Genomic DNA, 21,866 nt, shown 5'->3' with positions numbered 1-21,866 from the left:
TGTACCTACTTGGGAACCTCTTTGGTGTATCGGTCATAGGCCATTGTGTTCTTGCCATAGTTGATCTGTTTCTGTCGCCGTAGCAACACAGCCTCATCAGTCTCCATGTGCTCTCCCTCTCTGGAGTCACAGCTAAAAACAATGTAAGGCAAGGCAAGTTTATTTGTAAAGCACATTTCATACACAACGGCAATTCAAGGTGACAAACAGACAGTGAGGTGTCTACACACAATTGCACTTGTAGTATTGACTGCACACAGGCCCGTTTCCACCGCAGGAACTTCAGGGTAATTTTACAGGGCCGGGGCCGTTGTTGCATGTCTCCACCGCAGGAACCACCCCCGAAGGACAGAGTTCCGGAAGTTTTACAGGGGCTGAACAAGTCCTGCCTCAGGGTAGGTAGTCTGAACGGCCCCAAAAAACTCCTGGGTGGGGCTTGGGGTTCACTTGGTGCTGATTGGATTTACTCAAGGTGCGACGTGGTGTCAACAGAAAGCAACAAAATAGCCAGCATTTTTAGGGACGCTAGAGTTAACTTTAGCTAACGTTAGCGTCCCTAGCAACACAGCCAACACTACCAAGCTAACGCTAACGTGCTGGCTAATGTTAGCTATCGCTAACACCACACTTTTTAGCCGGCATTTTTAGGGACACTAACAACACACATTTTGATGCCCCGGTCAAAATGGTCGCGCACATGGTCACATCCAGAGCCCCGTAACTTTACAGGAACCTTCCTCCTACTTCGCCCTCACAGTGGAGACACAGCAGTTGAGAGGGCCAAGTGAGAGGACGTTCCTGTAGTAGTTCCTGCCCCCCAAATACTACCAGGAACTTCTTCGGTGGAAACAGGCCTAATGTCTATTTCAATGTTAGTGTGCCTGTATCCAGTGTCAGGCAATATGAATACAATTCACTATTAGGGGTGTAACAGTTCTCAAAACTCATGGTTCAGCTCGATATGATAAAGAGCTGTCACAGTTCAGTACAGTTTCAATACAGCAAAAAGTAAATGTCAGAGAAATTTCCTTTTTAGTCTGATTGGTGATGGAGCTACACCTGACCCATCTTCTCAGCAGCATATAAAACAAAAACAGCTTATTAAAACTAACATCATCAAGTATGATCTATTTGATGATCATGATGACTATGGCAGTGACTTCCCACTCAGCGGTAAGGTAATGTGCCATTACTAGTTGGGGGCCTTATGGCAAAGTTCGCGCAAATTCATCTACAAGCGCCAAATTTGGCACAGACGTAGCTGAAGGCATACTGAAATGATTCAGCCAGGGCGCCCAAGCCAGAGACCCCTGAGGCCAAGATGGCGGCCAAATCCAATATGGCCGCCGCCTGAAAAGGGATTCGGCTATAACTTTTGAACCAGATAACATACAAATACAATCTCGATGTCTATTTTACCTTTTTTGAGCATGGGAAACCCATAAAAACACTTACATTTGCCAGGGCACCCAAGCCAGAGACCCCTGAGGCCAAGGTGGCGGCCAAATCCAATATGGCCGCCGCCTGAAAAAGGGATTCGGCTATAACTTTTGAACCAGATGAGATACAAATACAATCTTGATGTCTGTTTTACCTTTTTTGAGCATGGGAAACCCATAAAAACACTTACATTTGCCAGGGCACCTGAGCCAGAGACCCCTGAGGCCAAGGTGGCGGCCAAATCCAATATGGCCGCCGCCTGAAAAAGGGATTCGGCTATAACTTTTGAACCAGATGAGATACAAATACAATCTTGATGTCTGTTTTACCTTTTTTGAGCATGGGAAACCCATAAAAACACTTACATTTGCCAGTGCGCCTGAGCCAGAGACCCCTGAGGCCAAGGTGGCGGCCAAATCCAATATGGCCGCCGCCTGAAAAAGGGATTTGGCTATAACTTTTGAACCAGATGAGATACAAATACAATCTTGATGTCTGTTTTACCTTTTTTGAGCATAGGAAACCCATAAAAACACTTACATTTGCAGGGTGCCCGAGCCAGAGACCCCTGAAGCCAAGGTGGCGGCCAAATCCAATATGGCCGCCGCCTGAAAAAGGGATTCGGCTATAACTTTTGAACCAGATGAGATACAAATACAATCTTGATGTCTATTTTATGTTTTATGAGCATGGGAAACCCATTAAAACACCTGCATTTGTGATTGGGTATATCAGGACCCCCAAATACCCTAAATCCAATATGGCCACTGTCCAAAAAAAAAAAAAAAAAGGTTTGGCAACAACTTTTTAACCACATTCGCTGCAATTGAAAACTTGATGTCTATTTAAAATTGTTAACCATGACAAACACACAGGGATGCTTAGATTTATTATTGACCATGTTTGGACCCCAAATGTAGGCTATACATTTACAAGAAAGCAATTACTTTCCAATTGATACTTTCAACACACACTTTATTTTAACTTTTTTGACCATCGGAAACCCATAGGAATACTTACATTTATGATTGGGTATATCAGGACCCCAAGTTTCTAAAATCCAATATGGCCGCTGTTCGAAAAAGGACTATATGGTGTTTATTTTGTGTTTACTGACTATGGGAAGTCCATTGGTATTCTTATATTTATGCTTGTGTGAATCTGGACCCTCTATTCTTTTCAAGACTGTGGTTGAAAATCTTTTTTTTTTTTTTACTATAACTTTGAAGGTTTTTTTCAATGTTGATTAATTTCCTCATAAAACTGAAGTGCTTTCAGTGTAACCCATGTGTATGCATTTAGAAGTGTAATCATAAGACAATTATTTTTGCCAGGCAATATTTACACACATGGACAAAACTGTTGGTACCCTTCCATTAAAAAAGAAAAGCCCACAATGGTCACTGAAATAACTTGAAGCTGACAAAAGTAGTAATAAATAAAAATTCACTGAAAATTAACTAATGAAAATCAGACATTGCTTTTGAATTGTGGTTCAGCAGAATCATTTTAAAAAACAAAATAATGAAACTGGCCCAAACAAAAATGATGGTACCCTTAGAAAAGACTGAAAATGATTTGACCATAGGGACAAGTTCAACTAAGGTGTGTCCTGTAATTAGCATCACAGGTGTCTTCAAACTTGTAATCAGTCAGTCTGCCTATTTAAAGGGTGAAAAGTAGTCACTGTGCTGTTTGGTATCGTGGTGTGTACTACACTGAACATGGACCACCAAGGAGAGAATTGTCTCAGGAGATTAGAAAGAAAATCATAGACAAGCATGTTAAAGGTAAAGGCTATAAGACCATCTCCAAGCAGCTTGATGTTCCTGTGACCACAGTTGCACATATTATTCAGTAGTTTAAGGTCCACAGGACTGTAGCCAACCTCCATGGACGTGGCCGCAAGAGGACAATTGATGACAAATTGAAGAGATGGATAATACGAATGGTAACCAAAGAGCCCAGAACAACTTCCAAAGAGATTAGAGGTGAACTCCCAGGTCAGGGTAGATCAGTATCAGATCGCACCATCCGTCGCTGTTTGAGCCAAAGTGGACATGACCGAGGAGGACACCACTGTTGAAAGCAAATCATAGGCTACTTCATCAGACTGGAATTTGCCAAAATGCATATTGACAAGCCACAAAGTTTCTGGGAGAAGTCCTTTGCAGACGAGGCAAAGCTGGAGCTTTTTGGTAAGTCACATCAGCTCTATGTTCACAGATGCAAAAATGAAGCATACGAAGAAAAGAACACTGTACCTACTGTGAAACAGGGAGGAGGCTCAGTTATGTTCTGGGGCTGCTTTGCTGCATCTGGCACAGGGTGTCTTGAATCTGTGCAGGGTACAATGAAATCTCACGACTATCAAGGAATTCTGGAGCGAAATGTGCTGCCCAGTGTCAGAAAGCTTGGTCTCAGTCGCAGGTCATGGGTCCTCCAACAGGATAATGACTCAAAACACACAGCTAAAAACACCCAAGAATGGCTAAGAACAAAACACTGGACTATTCTGAAGTGGCCTTCTATGATCTAAATCCTATTGAACATTTGTGGAAGGAGCTGAAACATGCAGTCTGGAGAAGACACCCTTCAAACCTGAGACAGCTGGAGCAGTTTGCGCACGAGGAGTGGGCCAAAATACCTGTTGACAGATGCAGAAGTCTCATTGAGAGTTACAGAAATTGCCTGATTGCAGTGATTGCCTCAAAAGGTTGTGCGACAAAAAGCAATGTCTGATTTTCATTAGTTAATTTTCAGTAAATTTTTCTTTATTACTACTTTTGTCAGTTTCAAGTTTCAGTGACCATTGTGGCTTTTTCTTTCTTTAACGAAAGGGTACCAACAATTTTGTCCACGTGTATAAGGTAAAATTATTAAAATAATTAGAAAATTGTCAAATTGTCCAAAACAGTTAAACGAAGGGTTGCTTAGCAGAACAACAAACAGCAACAACATGAATTCTTTTTCTTATTATCTCTCTCTCATTTTCATGGTGTCTCTTACATGAATTATCCTAATCATGCACAGATCACTCATTGTCTCCACCACCATTGTTAGTACAGGCACCCTCACATGCACATACAGAAGTGCAATGAACTCCAGCTTTTGAGCATTTGCAGCACCCTCTACAAGCCTTCTTGCAGCTACAGTGGAGGAGAATGGTGCAAGCTTTACTGGCGTCTGCAAGATTGGTCCAGTACGGTTCCCAAGTCTTGCTCGTCGAGTCCCTATGCCATCCCCATGTACTGAACTTTGGGATAGCTTGCTGCACAGCTGTTGCTTGGTTCCAGAAGAAGCTGGCTTACATTAGTGCCCTTTTGGTGTGCTGTATCAGTACAGCTTGGGTGGGAGGCAGGTTTTCAAGGGACTTGGTACCAGTTGTGAAAAGGTGATGTCTCGCTTCATCAATGCGGCTAGAACCACAGCTCTTGCTGTACATGATGACAACCATACGCTCCAGTCTTTGTACATGGACATCATTGTTGATCTGTTCCAGGTCTGAAGTGAGGGTAACCAGGGATTCTGTGAGATCTGGTGTCCATCTTCATCGTTCACTGTTGTTGTCTATCTTGCTCACTAGCATGGAGTAGCACTACTGTATGTGTCCATGGAGCTCTCCATACATGTACAGTCAACCAGAATTCTCAATTATGCTAAATTTGCTTAACATTTCCCAAATCTAGACTGGAATTCTGACATATACCTTCTATTCCCTATTCTCTAATATTCCCTACTTTCTCGATTAGAAATTTTGTGGGAATATTGTGAAAGTATCAATTGGCAAGTAATTGCTTTCTTGTAAATGTGTAGCCTACATTTGGGGTCTAAACATGGTCAATAATAAATTTAAGCATCCCTGTGTGTTTGTCATGGTTAACAATTTTAAATAGACATTAAGTTTTCAATTGCAGCTAATTTGGTTAAAAAGTTGTTGCCAAACCTTTTTTTTTGGACAGTGGCCATATTGTATTTAGGGTATTTGGGGGTCCTGATATACCCAATCAAATATGCAGGTGTTTTAATGGGTTTCCAATGCTCAAAAAAGGTAAAACAGACATCAAGATTGTATTTGTATCTCATCTGGTTCAAAAGTTATAGCCGAATCCCTTTTTCAGGTGGCGGCCATATTGGATTTGGCCGCCACCTTGGCTTCAGGGGTCTCTGGCTCGGGCGCCCTGGCAAATGTAAGTGTTTTTATGGGTTTCCTATGCTCAAAAAAGGTAAAATAGACATCAAGATTGTATTTGTATCTCATCTGGTTCAAAAGTTATAGCCAAATCCCTTTTCAGGCGGCGGCCATATTGGATTTGGCCGCCACCTTGGCCTCAGGGGTCTCTGGCTCGGGCGCCCTGGCAAATGTAAGTGTTTTTATGGGTTTCCTATGCTCAAAAAAGGTAAAATAGACATCAAGATTGTATTTGTATCTCATCTGGTTCAAAAGTTATAGCCGAATCCCTTTTTCAGGCGGCGGCCATATTGGATTTGGCCGCCACCCTGGCCTCATGGGTCTCTGGCTCGGGCGCCCTGGCAAATGTAAGTGTTTTTATGGGTTTCCCATTCTCAAAAAAGGTAAAATAGACATCAAAATTGTATTTGTATCTTATCTGGTTCAAAAGTTATAGCCGAATCCCTTTTTCAGGCGGCGGCCATATTGGATTTGGCCGCCACCTTGGCTTCAGGGGTCTCTGGCTCGGGCGCACTGGCAAATGTAAGTGTTTTTATGGGTTTCCCATGCTCAAAAAAGGTAAAATAGACATCAAGATTGTATTTGTATCTCATCTGGTTCAAAAGTTATAGCCGAATCCCTTTTCAGGGGGCGGCCATATTGGATTTGGCCGCCATCTTGGCCTCAGGGGTCTCTGGCTCGGGCGCCCTGGCTGAATCATTTCAGTATGCCTTCAGCTACATCTGTGCCAAATTTGGCACTTGTAGATGAATTTGCGCGAAATGACCCTTATTTTGCCATAAGGCCCCCAACTATACAGTTAGGTAGCTTTGTGGAGCCCCTGATGTCCAGTCATCTGCGGTCAGGACAACAGCATCTGCCTCCAACAATTCATCCTCTATTTGGTCTGTTTTTTTGTACAAAGCAGCAATTATGTTATTTCTCTTGCTCTCTCTCCCTCTATTATTCATCCACCACTCTCCTCCCATTAGCCTCATAATTCACAGGGAAAACAAAGTGGCTCCAAACACCAGATCTGCTGGTTAGAATAGAATAGAATATACTTTATTGTCCCCTGGGGGAAATTTGTCATGGACTCGAGTGCATGGTAGTAGCTGCCTAATAGACAATAAATAAACAAGAATACAAATAAAAAATTACAAATGGCGGCTAGAAACATACGCGTACACATACATACACACGACACATGACACATCCAAAACCAGACAGAACACCTGGTTATTGCACAGTACCCAGGCACCAATATGCCCAGCCTCAAGCGCTATTTAAAAGTCTGATGGAGGTAGGTACAAAAGAGTGTTTAAAACGGTTCAATTTACACTTTGGGACTCTGTACCTTCTGCCGGACGGCAAGAGCTCATACTCTGCTTGGAGGATATGTGATGGGTCTGACAATACCCTCCGCGCCTGCCTGAGTACAGACTGCTCATAGATGGACTGTAGGGAGAGCTTCTCAGTCCTCCCCATCACCTTCATGGCCGTCTGTACCAGGCGCTGCAGCTTAGACTTGGGCTGTGCGGAGAGATTGCCAAACCACGCCGTCATCCCATACCTAAGAACACTTTCTATAACTGCCTGATAAAATAAAAACATTATGTTTTGGTTGACACCAAACACCCTCAGCCTACGTAAAAAATGCAGCCTTTGCTGTAAGCGAGAACATAAAAAATCAACATGATCATTCCAACTAAAAAGGTTATCCAGGTGGATGCCCAGGTACCTGTAAGATGTGACCTGTTTGATCTCCTCCCTATGAATGGATAGGGGGGTATGATCCCCCACAGACTGAGGGTCCAGCACCATCTCCTCAGTTTTCTTAGTGTTAATAATAAGATGGTTCTCATCACACCATAGAACAAATTTGTTAACTTCTGTGAAATACAATGACGGGTCCGAGCTCTGGTGAAGCAGGCTGAGAATGGCAGTGTCATCTGAAAACTTAAAAAACAGATTGCCTGGGAGACTATTAGTGCAGTCGTTAGTGTAAAGGGTAAACAGAACCGGTGAGCTTACACAGCCCTGTGGTGCACCTGTACTGATGCGTTTGGATTCGGAGAGTGAATTGTTAACCCTGACATTTTGGGTTCTGTCTGTTAGAAAAGAATAAAACCACTTAATAATAAAGGAATTAACATTCATCTGGGTCATTTTCTGTAGGAGCAGATGAGGCTGTGATGTATTAAAAGCAGAACTAAAATCAATGAACAGAAGGCGTGCGTATGCTTTGGGATCTTCCAGATGCTTAAGAGTCAGGTGGGTGATGCTATTGATTGCATCGTCAGTACTCCTTCCCTGCCTATAAGCAAACTGAAGTGGATCTAGTTCAGATTCCACTTCAGATTTTAACATGGATACCATATATTTTTCAAAACATTTCATAACAACCGAAGTTAAAGCCACCGGTCTATAATCATTATTTTCTGTAGGACATCGTTTCTTCGGAATGGGAATAATGGTTGATTTTTTTTTTATTGGAGGATCCTCTATCTCTGGCATGGTAATGACATTGCTAGCCAGACTGCAGTAAGCTAGCTTTGCTTAGCGCCTCTCAGCATGCCTCAATGGCGCTGCGCTGGAGTGTTTTTCTTTGGGGATGACAAGGGCAGACAGCACACTGCCTATTACATTGTGTGGGCTGCCTTGTTGGATGCAGTGACACCATTCTCTTAATACATCAATGAGTTGCACAGACATCGTAAAAAAAAAAAAAAAAAGGCGTACTGAACCAAAAGCCTCTTACCAAACAGTTCTGTACCAACACATGCATTGTTGCACCCCTATTCACAATCTGTAAAATTCTTACTATACTGAATTCATATCATTCTCATATAGCAATCATGTTTGATTTGCTCAAGTTGAATATAAGATGTTGATGTTATGATGTTGTATTTTTCATTATTTTTCCACCAAAAATGAGGAACTCACAAAACTCTCAAAACATATCAAGATATTTAACCTCATTCTAGGGGTGGGTGGTATATCAAATGTATTCCAAGTATTGCGGCTTGTTAAGATTAAGATTAAGATACTTTTATTGTCATTATACACATACACTATATTACCAAAAGTATTCGCTCACCTGCCTTTACTCATACTATGAACTGAAGTGCCATCCCATTCCTAACCCATAGAGTTCAATATGATGTCGGTCCACCTTTTGCAGCTATTACAGCTTCAACTCTTCTGGGAAGACTGTCCACAAGGTTGAGGAGAGTGTTTATAGGAATTTTTGACCATTCTTCCAAAAGCACATTGGTGAGGTCACACACTGATGTTGGTCGAGAAGGCCTGGCTCTCAGTCTCCGCTCTAATTCATCCCAAAGGTGTTCTATCGGGTTCAGGTCAGGACTCTGTGCAGGCCAGTCAAGTTCATCCACACCAGACTCTGTCATCCATGTCTTTATGGACCTTGCTTTGTGCACTGGTGCACAGTCATGTTGGAAGAGGAAGGGGCCCGCTCCAAACTGTTCCCACAAGGTTGGGAGCATGGAATTGTCCAAAATGTTTTGGTATCCTGAAGCATTCAAAGTTCCTTTCACTGGAACTAAGGGGCCAAGCCCAGCTCCTGAAAAACAACCCCACACCATAATTCCTCCTCCACCAAATTTCACAGTCGGCACAATGCAGTCTGAAATGTACCGTTCTCCTGGCAACCTCCAAACCCAGACTCATCCATCAGATTGCCAGATGGAAAAGCGTGATTCATCACTCCAGAGAACGCGTCTCCACTGCTCTAGAGGCCAGTGGCGGCGTGCTTTACACCATTGCATCCGACGCTTTGCATTGCACTTGGTGACGTGTGGCTTGGCTGCAGCTGCTCGGCCATGGAAACCCATTCCATGAAGCTCTCTGCGTACTGTACTTGGGCTAATCTGAAGGTCACATGAAGTTTGTAGCTCTGTAGCAATTGACTGTGCAGAAAGTCGGCGACCTCTTTGCACTATGCGCTTCAGCATCCGCTGACCCCTCTCCGTCACTTTACGTGGCCTACCACTTGGTGGCTGAGTTGCTGTTGTTCCCAAACGCTTCCATTTTGTTATAATAGAGCTGACAGTTGACTGTGGAATATTTAGGAGCGAGGAAATTTCACGACTGGATTTGTTGCACAGGTGGCATCCTATGACAGTTCCACGCTGGAATTCACTGAGCTCCTGAGAGCGGCCCATTCTTTCACAAATGTCTTGTTTCACAGTCTGCATGCCTGAGTGCTTGATTTTATACACCTGTGGCCAGGCCAAGTGATTAGGACACCTGATTCTGATCATTTGAATGGGTGAGCGAATACTTTTGGTAATATAGTGTATGTACAACGAAATTAAGAGAGAGAGGAAGCAGTGGGATGTAGTAAACGATTATATCAGGAACAATGAAAGCAATATCTCAGTTGTGGTCTATTGGTCTTTGCAGCACTGGTTTTTGGTGATGTGTATTTCATTGCTACTTGCCATTTTCTTTTTTGTACAGTATATGTGCTGATTTACCTTCCAGATGAGCCAGAAGAAGTCTTCCTCTCTCTCTGAGTTAATTCTGCAGCTAGAATCCTCCTCCTGTAACTACACATATACAGAGAATATACATAGAGTTAACGGATTACATGAAACAGAGATATATGCAAAGCAATAGAGGCAGAGAGGATGTTGTTACCACTGCATGTCTCTTTGAACGTCTCTCCTCAACTCATCATTCTCCACCTGGCTGCCCCAGTCAGTCTGTCTGCCACAGCGAGAGACTGGGCCTTCGCTTTCTGGAGTGGTGAAACTACAGCACAAACACATAGGTTAACCACATGTGGTATGCCGCTATCATTTTTTCAGATCACGATGTTGATATATAATATTTTACTAGGATATTCAATTATAGCATTGCACTGCAAAAAATAATGTCCTGAGCATGCAGTAAATGCACAATATGTGTATAAGTGGTGTATACATGTGTCCTGTACTTGTCCTCCTTTTTTGGTGATCATTTTCTTGCACAAAAGAAAAAAAAAAAACATTTGTAAGGTCATTTGGTGTGTACTTCCTGCAGCAGTACATTTTAAAGCTACCAAAGGGTAGTCTTTTCCTTTTTCTTTTTTTAATAGTTGGAGTCCGGTCAACTGGCACTCATTTTTAACACTGGCGCCAACAATTCCATGGCTTAAGAACACGTCATGAATCAGACATGAATCAGCCACAAACGATCCATCTTAAGTAGGGCTGTTCAATTGGTGCAAAAATTATGATCACAATTATTTCGGTCAATATTGAGATTACAATTATTTATCACAATTATTCATTTATTTTAGATACAAAATATTTTTCACATAATATTTGTCACATAAACATAACACTGCTTTCACATCCTTGTGATCCATTGTGCTCCATTCCTGCTGATGTACAAATCTCTGCATCAAAATAGAAATGGTCCTCCTTATTCACTTAAATTCAGTGCATCTTTTAGAAGAAAAATATAAATATAAATATTGCACTTATGTATTACACTTAACACAAACTTACATCAACAGGGCAATGCTTTCACTTTTACACTGTGCTACATTCCTGTTAAATAACACATTTTGCAGACAAATAAGGTGTTTATTAAAGTGATCTCAGCGTACCTCCTAGAAGCAAAATATAAATTCTTCCACTACACTCTTTAACTCTCTAACTAAAAAAATTGTGCCCAAAACAGAATAACTAAAAAAATAAATATGCCATCACAGAATACCACCAAATTAGAGCAATTCAAGGCAGGATTATGCAAAAAAGGCTGATTACCTCAGTGTTTAGAGGTTTTTGGAAAGAAACACAAGCCTATCAACATTTTCCTGCTAAGTTATGAGCAAATGCAGGTCAACACATTTCACCCAGTACTGGAGACTCTCTGAGAAGGGGAATTTGTTTCCAGAATTCACAAGTATTATTTTGCCAGTTTTGAGAGTCGTGGGTAGAGTTGCTGGTGTTCCCTCCATCAGCCTACAGCCTCCATTATCTACAAGCTTGTAGGTAAGACTGTAGCCCAGGGGGTATTTGTTTTTGTTTTTGGTGAGGAGAGGGTCTCACTTCAGTTCCCTCAGTGGTCTTTTTCTTCTTTGGAGTGGGTGGATCCTCAGCAGTCTCACCATGGGGAACCATTGAGCCCATCTCCTTGTGAAAAATGTGGTAATTAAAATACGAACAATTATCTAGAATGAAACAAATTTAACATCCATTTTCAGAAAGTACATTAGATCACTTGATTTCATTCAAAACATTTTAATCAACTTAATTTCATTCATTAGTGGGCAAGCTGGCAGCTTACACAGTCATGTTCTTCCTACTATTTCTTTCCTTATTTCTTTATTATTCCGTATGTCGTGTGTCAGAGGGCCATTGTATTTTTCATCCAGGTAGCTCACAATTTTGGTCTTGATGGAGTGGGTTAAGTCGGTTCATCATCATCGTTCAGGATGGAGGATTTGAATAGGTGGAGGACTGGCTTCACAAAGGAAACATTGAAATACTTTTCACTGGAGAGCACATCAGTAAACTCGGTAAGAGGAGGGAGGGCTTTGTTGATGCCCTCCAGAACATCTGTATCCTGCCAGGTGAGGATGAGGTCTTGGGCCTGTTATCAGATAAGACTAAAGAAATCGACCTCTGCTGCTCCAGGACTCTTTGTATCAGGGCCTCCCTTGATCCCAACCTTGTGGGACACTCCATCTTCTGTGCCTTTTGTGCCTCTGCTAGCTGCTTTTTATGCCACCAAGCTGTAAGAAAAACTGCTCAACAGTTTTTTGCAGAGACTGCTCCGTCAATCCAAGGATCTTTCACTGAATTCTCTATTAAAGAACAGGAAAGATTCACAGGTAAAATTAAAGCAATACAATACAATACAATACAACTTTATTTGTATAGCACATTTAAAAGAACCACGGGGGTAGCCAAAGTGCTGTACAGTAAAACCTATAGATAAAGCAATTGCAAACAAAGCAAAGCAAAAAAGCAAACAAAGAAAATAGAGAAACAAACAAGCTCACGGCAAGTGAGCAGGGAAGGTTTGAATAAAACCTTCCCTGCTTGTGCTTTCTACACATATATGACCAACAATCCCAATCATATGATTCAAGATTTGTACTGTTACATCTTTAGGAGGCACACACATTTGACTGTCTGCATCCTTACTGATTACTGTTTTTATCGGATGCCGACTTACACTGCATTGTTGTTTCAGGGAAACCCAATTTCGTTTCTTACATACTTGTACGTGAGAAATGACGATAAAGTTACCTTATCTTATCTCATATATGAGTACACAATTAAAATTATTTTTTTCTGGTTCCTCAACACTGTAGCAGAAAGAACAACAGCTGTTACGTTATTATTGTTATTATTAATGTATTCACACACAGTAACACAATCAGCATAGATAAAAAAAAAAGAAATCAACAATTTTGTTTTTTAAATATATCATGCTACTCACCTATTGCTAGATGGAGCCTGTGGCCAAAGCACTGGAGCCTAGTCCAGTTATTCAGAGAAAATGCCTTCACAACATTTGTTCCGTTGTCTGCTGTAATGCACACAAGTCTCTCCTCCTGCAAGCTCCAAGAGGTCATTGTTTCCATCAGTCCCTGAGCAACTGACTCTTCGTTGTGGTGTTGTGGAAAAAAAATTTCAAGCATCCACTCTGCATCGCAAAATCATCATCAATGCAATGAACTGTCATACTCAGGTATAGTTCCATGGTTCTGCTTGACCATAGGTTGGTGGTAATGGCAAAGAACTTGACAGCTCTAAGATCCTTCTCGTTTTCCCCTTACAGCGCAGTCAACGCTACTTTGAAAAAATAATTGCGCGAGGGGATAACATACCTTTCGTCCAGTTCATTACCCACACTGTTTATTGGACACATATCTTTGGCCAAATAGAATGTGATTGCATTGGTGATTTCAGTGTGTTTTTGTGAGTTGGATGGATACACTGATACGCTGTACAGTCTCTTAGGGATGTCTGAGTTGACGTTGGACGATTCATGTTAACGATGTAATGTTTTTCTTGGCCTTCATACATTTATCATACTGTATTTTGTGGTGTGTTTTCAAGTGGCTGAATAAGTTAGTTGTGTTGCCTTGCGGCACAGACACAACTCTACAGCACTCTTTGCATATTATTTGTAGGGCCCGACTGATTTATTGGCCAGCCGATTTAATCGGCCGATTACAGACATTATTGAATAATTGGTAATCGGCCAAAAGTTGGCCGAGTGACGCTGATGTTGACACTTATTTTTCACTAATAAAATGCAGGGAATATGGTGTTTTTCTTAGAAATTATGTCCTTGTGTTACGTATCCAGTAGAGGACGCTCCGACTCCTTTCATGTCACGCTCCACAATCACCTCACAGCAGACTGAAGTAGTGAGAGGACTGAAGAGCCGACAGCGCATTTACTGAGCTGAGCGGTTTGCCTCAATGGTAAGTTTATAAGTAGTTTGTGAAATAAACAATAACTCAATAAGTTTCCCATTTCTCATGACTTGCCTCATTGTGTCTGCCACGCTTGACTGATATGTTAGCAAGCTAAACTTAGGGATAACCTCGCTTAAGTATTACCTTGCTAAACACTTTAACCGAGTCAGTGACGCCACAATAAATGTGACGGTAACGCTACAGTACCTCAAAGTAATATTACACTCACTCAGGCAGCTGCATGCTACCAGACTAGATAAGACAGGAGCAAATTAGGATAACGCGTCGTCGCCGTGCAAAAACCGTTGTGGGTTGCATTTATTTACAGCAGCGCATGGACTGTGTTTAAGTCATGGCGTTGAGGAGGAAAAAGCGTTTCTGGTCGAAGTTATAACTTCATGGAGGAAAGAAAATGTGAATGCACGTTTAGAGGACATAAGAGAGGCACATTTCAAATCATGTTTTACCAGAGACTTTTATGACGCTGTTTATCCACCTACCTATTACCTACAGATAATAATTCATTAAATACACTCACTGACCACTTCAGTACACTGTGCAATGTAATGCACACCAATAACAGCCCTACCATGAATTCTACTTTAATAAATGTATTACTTTGTAAATGTTGACACTGTCAGAGAGACTTCTTTATGTTTACTGAGATGATAGTGGGTGTTGCTGTTGGTGTGCAGAGCAGTATATTGAGAGGGGTTCAGAGTATTTTGACCCTCTGATGCATGTACGTGGGGTTGACAAAATATCAGACACCTCAATATGATGCTCCTCACACCAACACCCACTACCACCTCAATAATAACCATAAAGAAGAATCATCAGCTTTCTTACAGTCAACAACATTTTAAAAGTAATAGGTTTAGTCTAATGAAGTGGCCAGGAGGGTACATGTCATATTCATGTGAACACAAGCAAGACAAATGTCTAATGTCTGAGTTTCAATATGGACCACGTAACTAGACAGATTTGTAACGTTATTTTTTAACTAATGCGTATTATGTCTTACTGTTTTTTTACAGATGGCAAAAGAAGGTGGACTTGGTATGGTGTGGGACTACTTCACCAAGGATGTCACTGGTGAAGCAGTCTGTAATATTTGTGCAGCTTCTGTAAATCAGGGATCAAGCAAGCAAAAAGCAAAAAACACAACCAACCTATGGCAGCACCTTAAAGCTAAACATGATGACATGATGATACTGCCTTTTAGCACATCATATTTTTTATTTATTTTATGTTCAAATTGTTCATATACTGCTTGTTCCACACAATTTCTTATAATAAAAGTATTTGAAAATAGTAAAATGTTCTCCCTTCAATTTATGTCTTTGTAACAAGTGTTTGGAACTATATTTACGCCATCAACAGCAGGTATTCCGTCTTGTTTTTTTATTGAAAAATGTAAAAATTATATCGGCCAATATATCGGGTATTGGAATTTTTTATTCCCTAATATCGGAAACCGCATCTGCCCCAAAAAATCCATATCGGTCGGGCCCTAATTATTTGTTCCTGGTTAATATTACTTGCGCTAAATCCAAAATACATATGTACAACAGACGATGATCTGCTTCAAGGGACACGCTCTTCGCCTTCTGCTGTACCAGACATTTGATTTTTATTTCGACTGTCTGTTATCTTTCGACTGTAATGTTAAGGTACTAGTCCAGACTGCTTCCACGAAACTTCAGGCTTAGTGCCACCATGGTGCAGGGACAGCTGTGACTGGTTCATGCAGTCACATGGTTGGACAGTGGGTTTGGGAGTGCTTGATTTGCTTTGCAGCAGACCAGGTATATGCTACTTTGGGCAGAGCACACATTTTCTGTTTTTTCCCCAATATCGCGCAATCATGTTCACGTTGGAAGCCAAAATTGTGTTTGTGATTTGAAATTTGATTAATTGTGCAGCCCTAACCTTAAGCTGGTGTTTTCCACCCATGAAAACAGAAAACTCATGTCATGTGGTCTAATGAATGCTATGTGTTGTAGAACAGAAGTTGCGCAGGCGTGCACATGCACATTAGGGGATTTACGTGGCAGAGAGTGGACATGGCCTCATGAAATAAATATGGCACAGGCAAATTAACACTCAAATGCTGAGAATATGATCCTACTGTATTTCATTACTATATTACACCTAAGAAAAATATCAGTTTACAACTCAATAAACATCCTGCCTGTTCTGGTCCTCTCAGTAATACATATGAATAAACTTGGACTTGCTAATGGATGCTCTAGCTGGGAGGTTGTTATGTTAGCCTATGCAAAATAACAACAGTACTAATAGTAAAATAAAAATAGAGCCAATAATTGCATGAAACTGAATAAGATATGGTTAGGTATTACAAAGCCAGGTGAGCCACACTGAGGGAGCACTTAGGTCTCATTTTGAGCCAGCAAAAATAGTCTCATTTTGAGGTGCGTTCGCTTACTTGGCATGCCTGCCATCAGGGTGTCTGGAGCTGCTGTCAGTGTGTCGGTGGGTTTTCTTATCATAAGCGTCCGTCTCTCTCTTGTCCCTTACGCTACCGTCGACTCCTCTCTTTCTGCAATGGGACCAGTGAGACGGGCCTTGGTTCCTACACAGAGTAGAGTAGACGTGAATACCACAGATCAATATCAATAATCTTACACAAGGAAATATTGTAAATGGTTGTGACATATTGCAGAAGAGCTATTTTTAAGGGGCTCAATTTGAGTGACTTCTTTTTCTGTAGCAGAATAGAGATATCAGGATTTTGTGTGAATGTTTTTCCTGGAGTATGGCCCAAAATATTGCCACATCAAATTCCATGTTTTTAAAAAGTTTTACACTCTGAAACTTTACAGACCTATGTACGTCCTCTACAGTCCATCAAGGTCAATATCCATGACTCACTCCAAAATAGTTACTAACGCCTTCACTGTTACAACAGGAACCCATGTGTATAGACTCTGCAACGAGTGATTAAAACTGACCAAAACATCATTGGCACCCATCGACAAAGCATCAGTGATATTGGGGAGGTGAGGTGCCTGCGCAGAGCCAAAAGGATCCTAAAAGACAACACCCACCCCAGCCACAGCCTGTTCACCCTGCTGCCGTCAGGCAAAAGATACCGAAGTATCCGCTGCCGTACCACCAGACTGCAGAGCAGCTTCTTCCCTCAGGCTATGAGACTATTAAATGCACCATCTGAACTCCTCCAGGCTTAATAATTCTATTTTCTACACAATCAATCAATTAATCAATCAAGAGGGAACCACATTTTAATTTCACTATACAACCTGTTGTATAATGACAAATAAACTTCCTTGTATCCTTGTATCCTTGTATAGGCTGGTGGTGTCTGGACACACAAATCTGAGCCGATCACTCGCAAACAACAGTGTGAACAGTCTGCTTTAAAGATCAGTGCCCGTATTCACAAAACATCTTACCACTAAGAGTACTCTTAAATATCACTAAAACTTCCCAAATAAGAGTTTCCTCTTGAAAGCTATTCATAAAGCTGCTGAGACCAACTTTTACTAAGAAATTTAGAAAACTCTTAAACTAAGAGAATAGGGCGGGGTCAACCTCGTTGCTATGGATGATGTCATGTTTCAGGAACAAGTTGACTTACTATGTCTGCAGTGATTGGTTGATAGGGAATGGGTCTTTGTGAGTGATCCTATCTTAGAAATACTGCAGACAGAGGTATTATGATGCTCCTGGCTTATTTAAATAAAGATCTAAAAATAAAAAATGTAGCTTTCTCTGATTATGTTGTTCTTTGTTTCATGTTTAAAGACCAATCAAGCACATGTTTAACTGTCAGCAGCCTCTTACACATCTGTAGTTCTACTAAAATCATAATAACCTTGCAGTTGAGGCAATATCTTTTTAAAAGCTCAATATCATTTAATGGTTCAAAAATACTGACGTGATTATGATGCAGTTTAGCGGCAGCAGCCATACTGGAATCCTTTCTGAGTTGGTCTTAGTGACTTAGGAGACCTCTCGACTACTCTTACCTTGTCACAGAGTTAGGAGCTACGTCTAGTGCTAAGACGCTTTGTGAAATTCTCTTAGCAGAGAAATTTAGAAGTTTCTCTTAAATCAGCAAGTTAGGAGCTACTTTTAGCCATTCAAATTTGTTTTTGAATACAGGCCCTGATCTGCAGTCTGAACAAGGCCTTACAGACAAAACACAAGTCCTCACTCCACCTGTGTTTGTGCATGACTGTATACGACCTACCCATGGCATGGTTGGCATAAGTCGGAACACACAAAACATGGGCTGCAATTTGGCACAACGTTCGCTTCATTATTATTATTTTTTAAAATTTCCAACGTAAGTGGGCGTAGGAGTGGTAAATGACCAAAACAAGTACAAGCTGTCAGCTAGCTCAGAAACACATGATTTGGTTACTGGGGAAATAGCATATGGTAGTCACATAAACAATATTTTAACAAACCATATTCTAAACAAATGTGCATTATCTACTAACTCTTTAGTTTTATACAAATAATCTGCAAGGCAGCCCTGTTCCACTTCTACTTTTCAAAATAAAACAAAATGTAACATCCTTAGTTGTTGTCAGCTATGTTTTTTGTGGTCTGTCTGTGAGGTATCCTCCTTGTCCAAAGGGGAGCAGTACATGACCGGCTGTCTTCGGGTACACTCCGCGAACTTGCGCCTCAGTGGAATGGGCGTTTCTTGTACTGCCATAAATGGGCATTTATTGATCTGCGTGGGCGTTTCTTATGTCTACGTGGGCGTGTGTTGCATTGTGACGGCATGTTTCCTACTAGCTGGAGGCTGCAGCTACACCTACTGACATTTTGGAACTTGAAGAGTTTGACGCACTCCTTCCGCCTACCCAGCAGCAAGGAATATATAAAGCTCTCATAAAGAGCCTACAAAGACAACAACCTCATAGAAAAATGAGAGACCCAAAAAGATCGTATTAAACCTTTATAGCTCCTCATGGAGGAGGGCAATCTATGGAACGACACAGGATAACGTTATAATTTCGTTATTGTAGAAGTCTGAGTGGAGGTGCAAGTGTTTGCCAATAGTAGTTACAAGCCGAGTGACGGTGGTGATTATGGCCTGACATAGTGACATAGTGTAGTCAGCACAGCTGATCGAGTCATTTCAAGCATAATTAACAAGTTAAGCTATGCACAAGTAATTTAAATTCACCAGCGCAATCAACAGCTGAAGTCCACAGACAAACATTACATTTCTTTAGGTAGCCAGCGAGTTCGTTTTAGCTTGAAATGCAAACGCAGCACCGGTACATGTCTCAGTCTATTTACAACATAACCCAAAGGAACTTACATACTCTAGTTTCTGTCGTTTACGAAGCGAACGCCAATTAACCAAGCTAGCGCGGCGAACTGTTACACAAAGGCGCCAGGTCTATATCCATGTTAAACAAAACTAAAAATATATAGTGGTACAGTCAGAAATGATCACTCAAATAATAACGTCACAATATTACAATTTCAAAAACAAAGCTTGACGTTCATTTCGAGAAACACTTTTCCAGTTACTCAACAGACAAAACGGCATCTCAGTTCATTTAGCGTTTTAAGTCAGCTGAAGTATAGAAAACTTCACAACTCACCTGTTTTCATGCGAGCTGCCGTCAACTAAGCTACGCCTGGTTCTGGTCCAGTCAGACATTTTCTAGTTACTGACTTAACTTAGCTTTATGCGGCGAGGTCTTAAATTAATATTCTGTTCGCGGAGTAAATTTGTGATCTGTTGCTAATACCCGCCAACTGTGGGGTTGGCGCGGCACGAGCCGTCAACAAACGTCACGTGATCGGAAAGGGCGGTCTTCTTCTTCATTTGTTTAATGGCGGGTTGCAACCATTGTTTTTAGGTACATACCGCCACCTACTGTACCGGAGGATGTAGTAATACGTTACTGAATAACAACAACAACAACTACCGGGTACTACTACTACTACTACTACTACTACTACTACTACTACAATAATAATGATAATAATAATAATAATAATAATTATTATTATTATTATTATTATTATTATTATTATTATTATTATTGTTGTTGTTGTTGTTGTTGTTATTGTTATTGTTATTGTTATTATTATTATTACATGGAATTATATGAAATAATCCTGTCCCTTTCAAATATTCTATAACAGCTTTCTGTGTATCTTTAACCCCATCTCCATTTGTTCCCCAAATACCCTCCAGATTCCATTCCCTTCTTATCCTACCTATCTTTTGAACTAATGTGAACCTTTCTTCCCTATAGTTTTGAAAGTACATCAATATATGTCTTGTATTTGTTGTAATTTCACATTCTGTACATTGATCTGATGGTCTTTTCTCCATCGAATATAATGTTTTATTTAATCCTGTATGGTCAAATCTCAGCCCAGTTAAAACTGTCTCCTCCATTCTGTTTCCTCTATTTACCCATTCTATTAATGGTTTTTGTGAATACTATAATATTTCCTACTGCTGTTATCACTGTGTCATCTGTCCTGCCATTTCCTCATCATTTCTTTCCTGAGTATTCCCTTCACTTCTCCTTTGCCAAATTTATTTATTTATGTCCTCCTTAATGCTGGTTGCTTTTTTTTTTTTTTAGCTATTTTGTCTGCTCTTTCATTTCCTTTTACACCCACTACTATATTTACGTATATACTGTTTATAGGTTCAAGGTTGCCAGTTGCCACACACAAGTACACAATGCTCAAATCAGAATTCAACTCATACTTAAAGTACCATCCATCTTTCTTTATAAAACATATTTAAAAACAACAACACTGTGCCAAAGTGCTTTACAATTAAAAAAAAAAAAAAAGAAAAGAAAAGAAAAGAAAATACACACTGTACATGAATCATCATATTGTAGTCACGTTCATATACATTCGGCAACAGACAAATGATCAACGTCATCAAGTGTTTTGATGACGTTGATCCCTTCCAAACCTTGTGTGTGGCAACTGGCAACCTTGAACCTATAAACAGTATATACATAAATATAGTAGTATTTAAGTGTAAATGTAGTCAAGTATAAGCAGTACACTACAGGTTCACTCACAGTGTATGTGTTATGGCAAAGCAGCCAATGTGTAAAATAGCTATACAACAAGCCAGCTAATAAAGTAAAATAACACTCCATGTTGCAAGCAGGTACAACATTTTTATATACTTGTACTAAGTTTTAACTACTATTGGATAATATACTTAAAGTACATCAAGTATGTTATACTTGGAGTATACTTAAACTTTGTCTGCGTACTCGTCACTATAAACTAAGTATACTTTTGTTAAGTATATTTCTGATAGTACATTCAAAGTAATCTGAAAAGTATACTTACCTAAGTATTAGTTCAAAGAAAGTATACTTAGTTCATAAAAAGTTTACTTATAAGTATACTTGAGTATACTACTTTTTGGTAAGGGTATTCACATGAGATACCTCTCCACTCAGCTATTTGGTTCAAATTGGATTGTGCCAACTCAGTGGCCTAGTGGTAGAGCGTCTGCCCTGAGTCCAGGAGGTCGGGGGTTCAATCCCCGGCCGGCTCAACAAATTCAAGTATGGTTGTAGTATGCATCAAGTGTAAGTAAAGTACATTGAAGGTAAAAGAGTAGTGCACTTTTAAGTTTATAAAAGTGCAAATTAAGTAAAGCAATAGTGTACTTGAAGTATACTTACGAATGGTTTACTTTAACTAAAGAATAGTACAACTCAAGTACAGGAAATAGTATAATTTAAGTATACTTATATATAAGTAAAGTAACCTTGAAGTTTACCCCAGTATACT

General features: G+C 40.5%; 1 protein-coding gene across 1 annotated transcript in view; it reads right to left on the bottom strand.

Annotated features, from left to right (window-relative positions):
• Positions 1 to 19,872, bottom strand: part of slbp (stem-loop histone mRNA binding protein) — a 37,612-nt gene extending 17,740 nt beyond the window's left edge. Inside the window, exons 1-5 of the mRNA XM_030061951.1 lie at positions 19,679 to 19,872; positions 16,513 to 16,659; positions 10,277 to 10,390; positions 10,114 to 10,185; positions 10 to 132 (exon numbers count right to left, since the gene is read on the bottom strand). Of these exons, the coding sequence (XP_029917811.1) occupies positions 10 to 132; positions 10,114 to 10,185; positions 10,277 to 10,390; positions 16,513 to 16,659; positions 19,679 to 19,737 (515 nt within the window). The 5' untranslated portion in view covers positions 19,738 to 19,872. The remainder of the gene's footprint in view (positions 1 to 9; positions 133 to 10,113; positions 10,186 to 10,276; positions 10,391 to 16,512; positions 16,660 to 19,678) is intronic.
• Positions 19,873 to 21,866: the final 1,994 nt, after the last annotated feature.

Source organism: Myripristis murdjan, chromosome 10, assembly GCF_902150065.1.
Source record: "Myripristis murdjan chromosome 10, fMyrMur1.1, whole genome shotgun sequence".
NCBI lineage: Eukaryota > Metazoa > Chordata > Actinopteri > Holocentriformes > Holocentridae > Myripristis > Myripristis murdjan.
The sequence above is the reverse complement of the archived record's forward strand: the minus strand, read 5'-3'. Positions and strand labels throughout refer to the sequence as shown.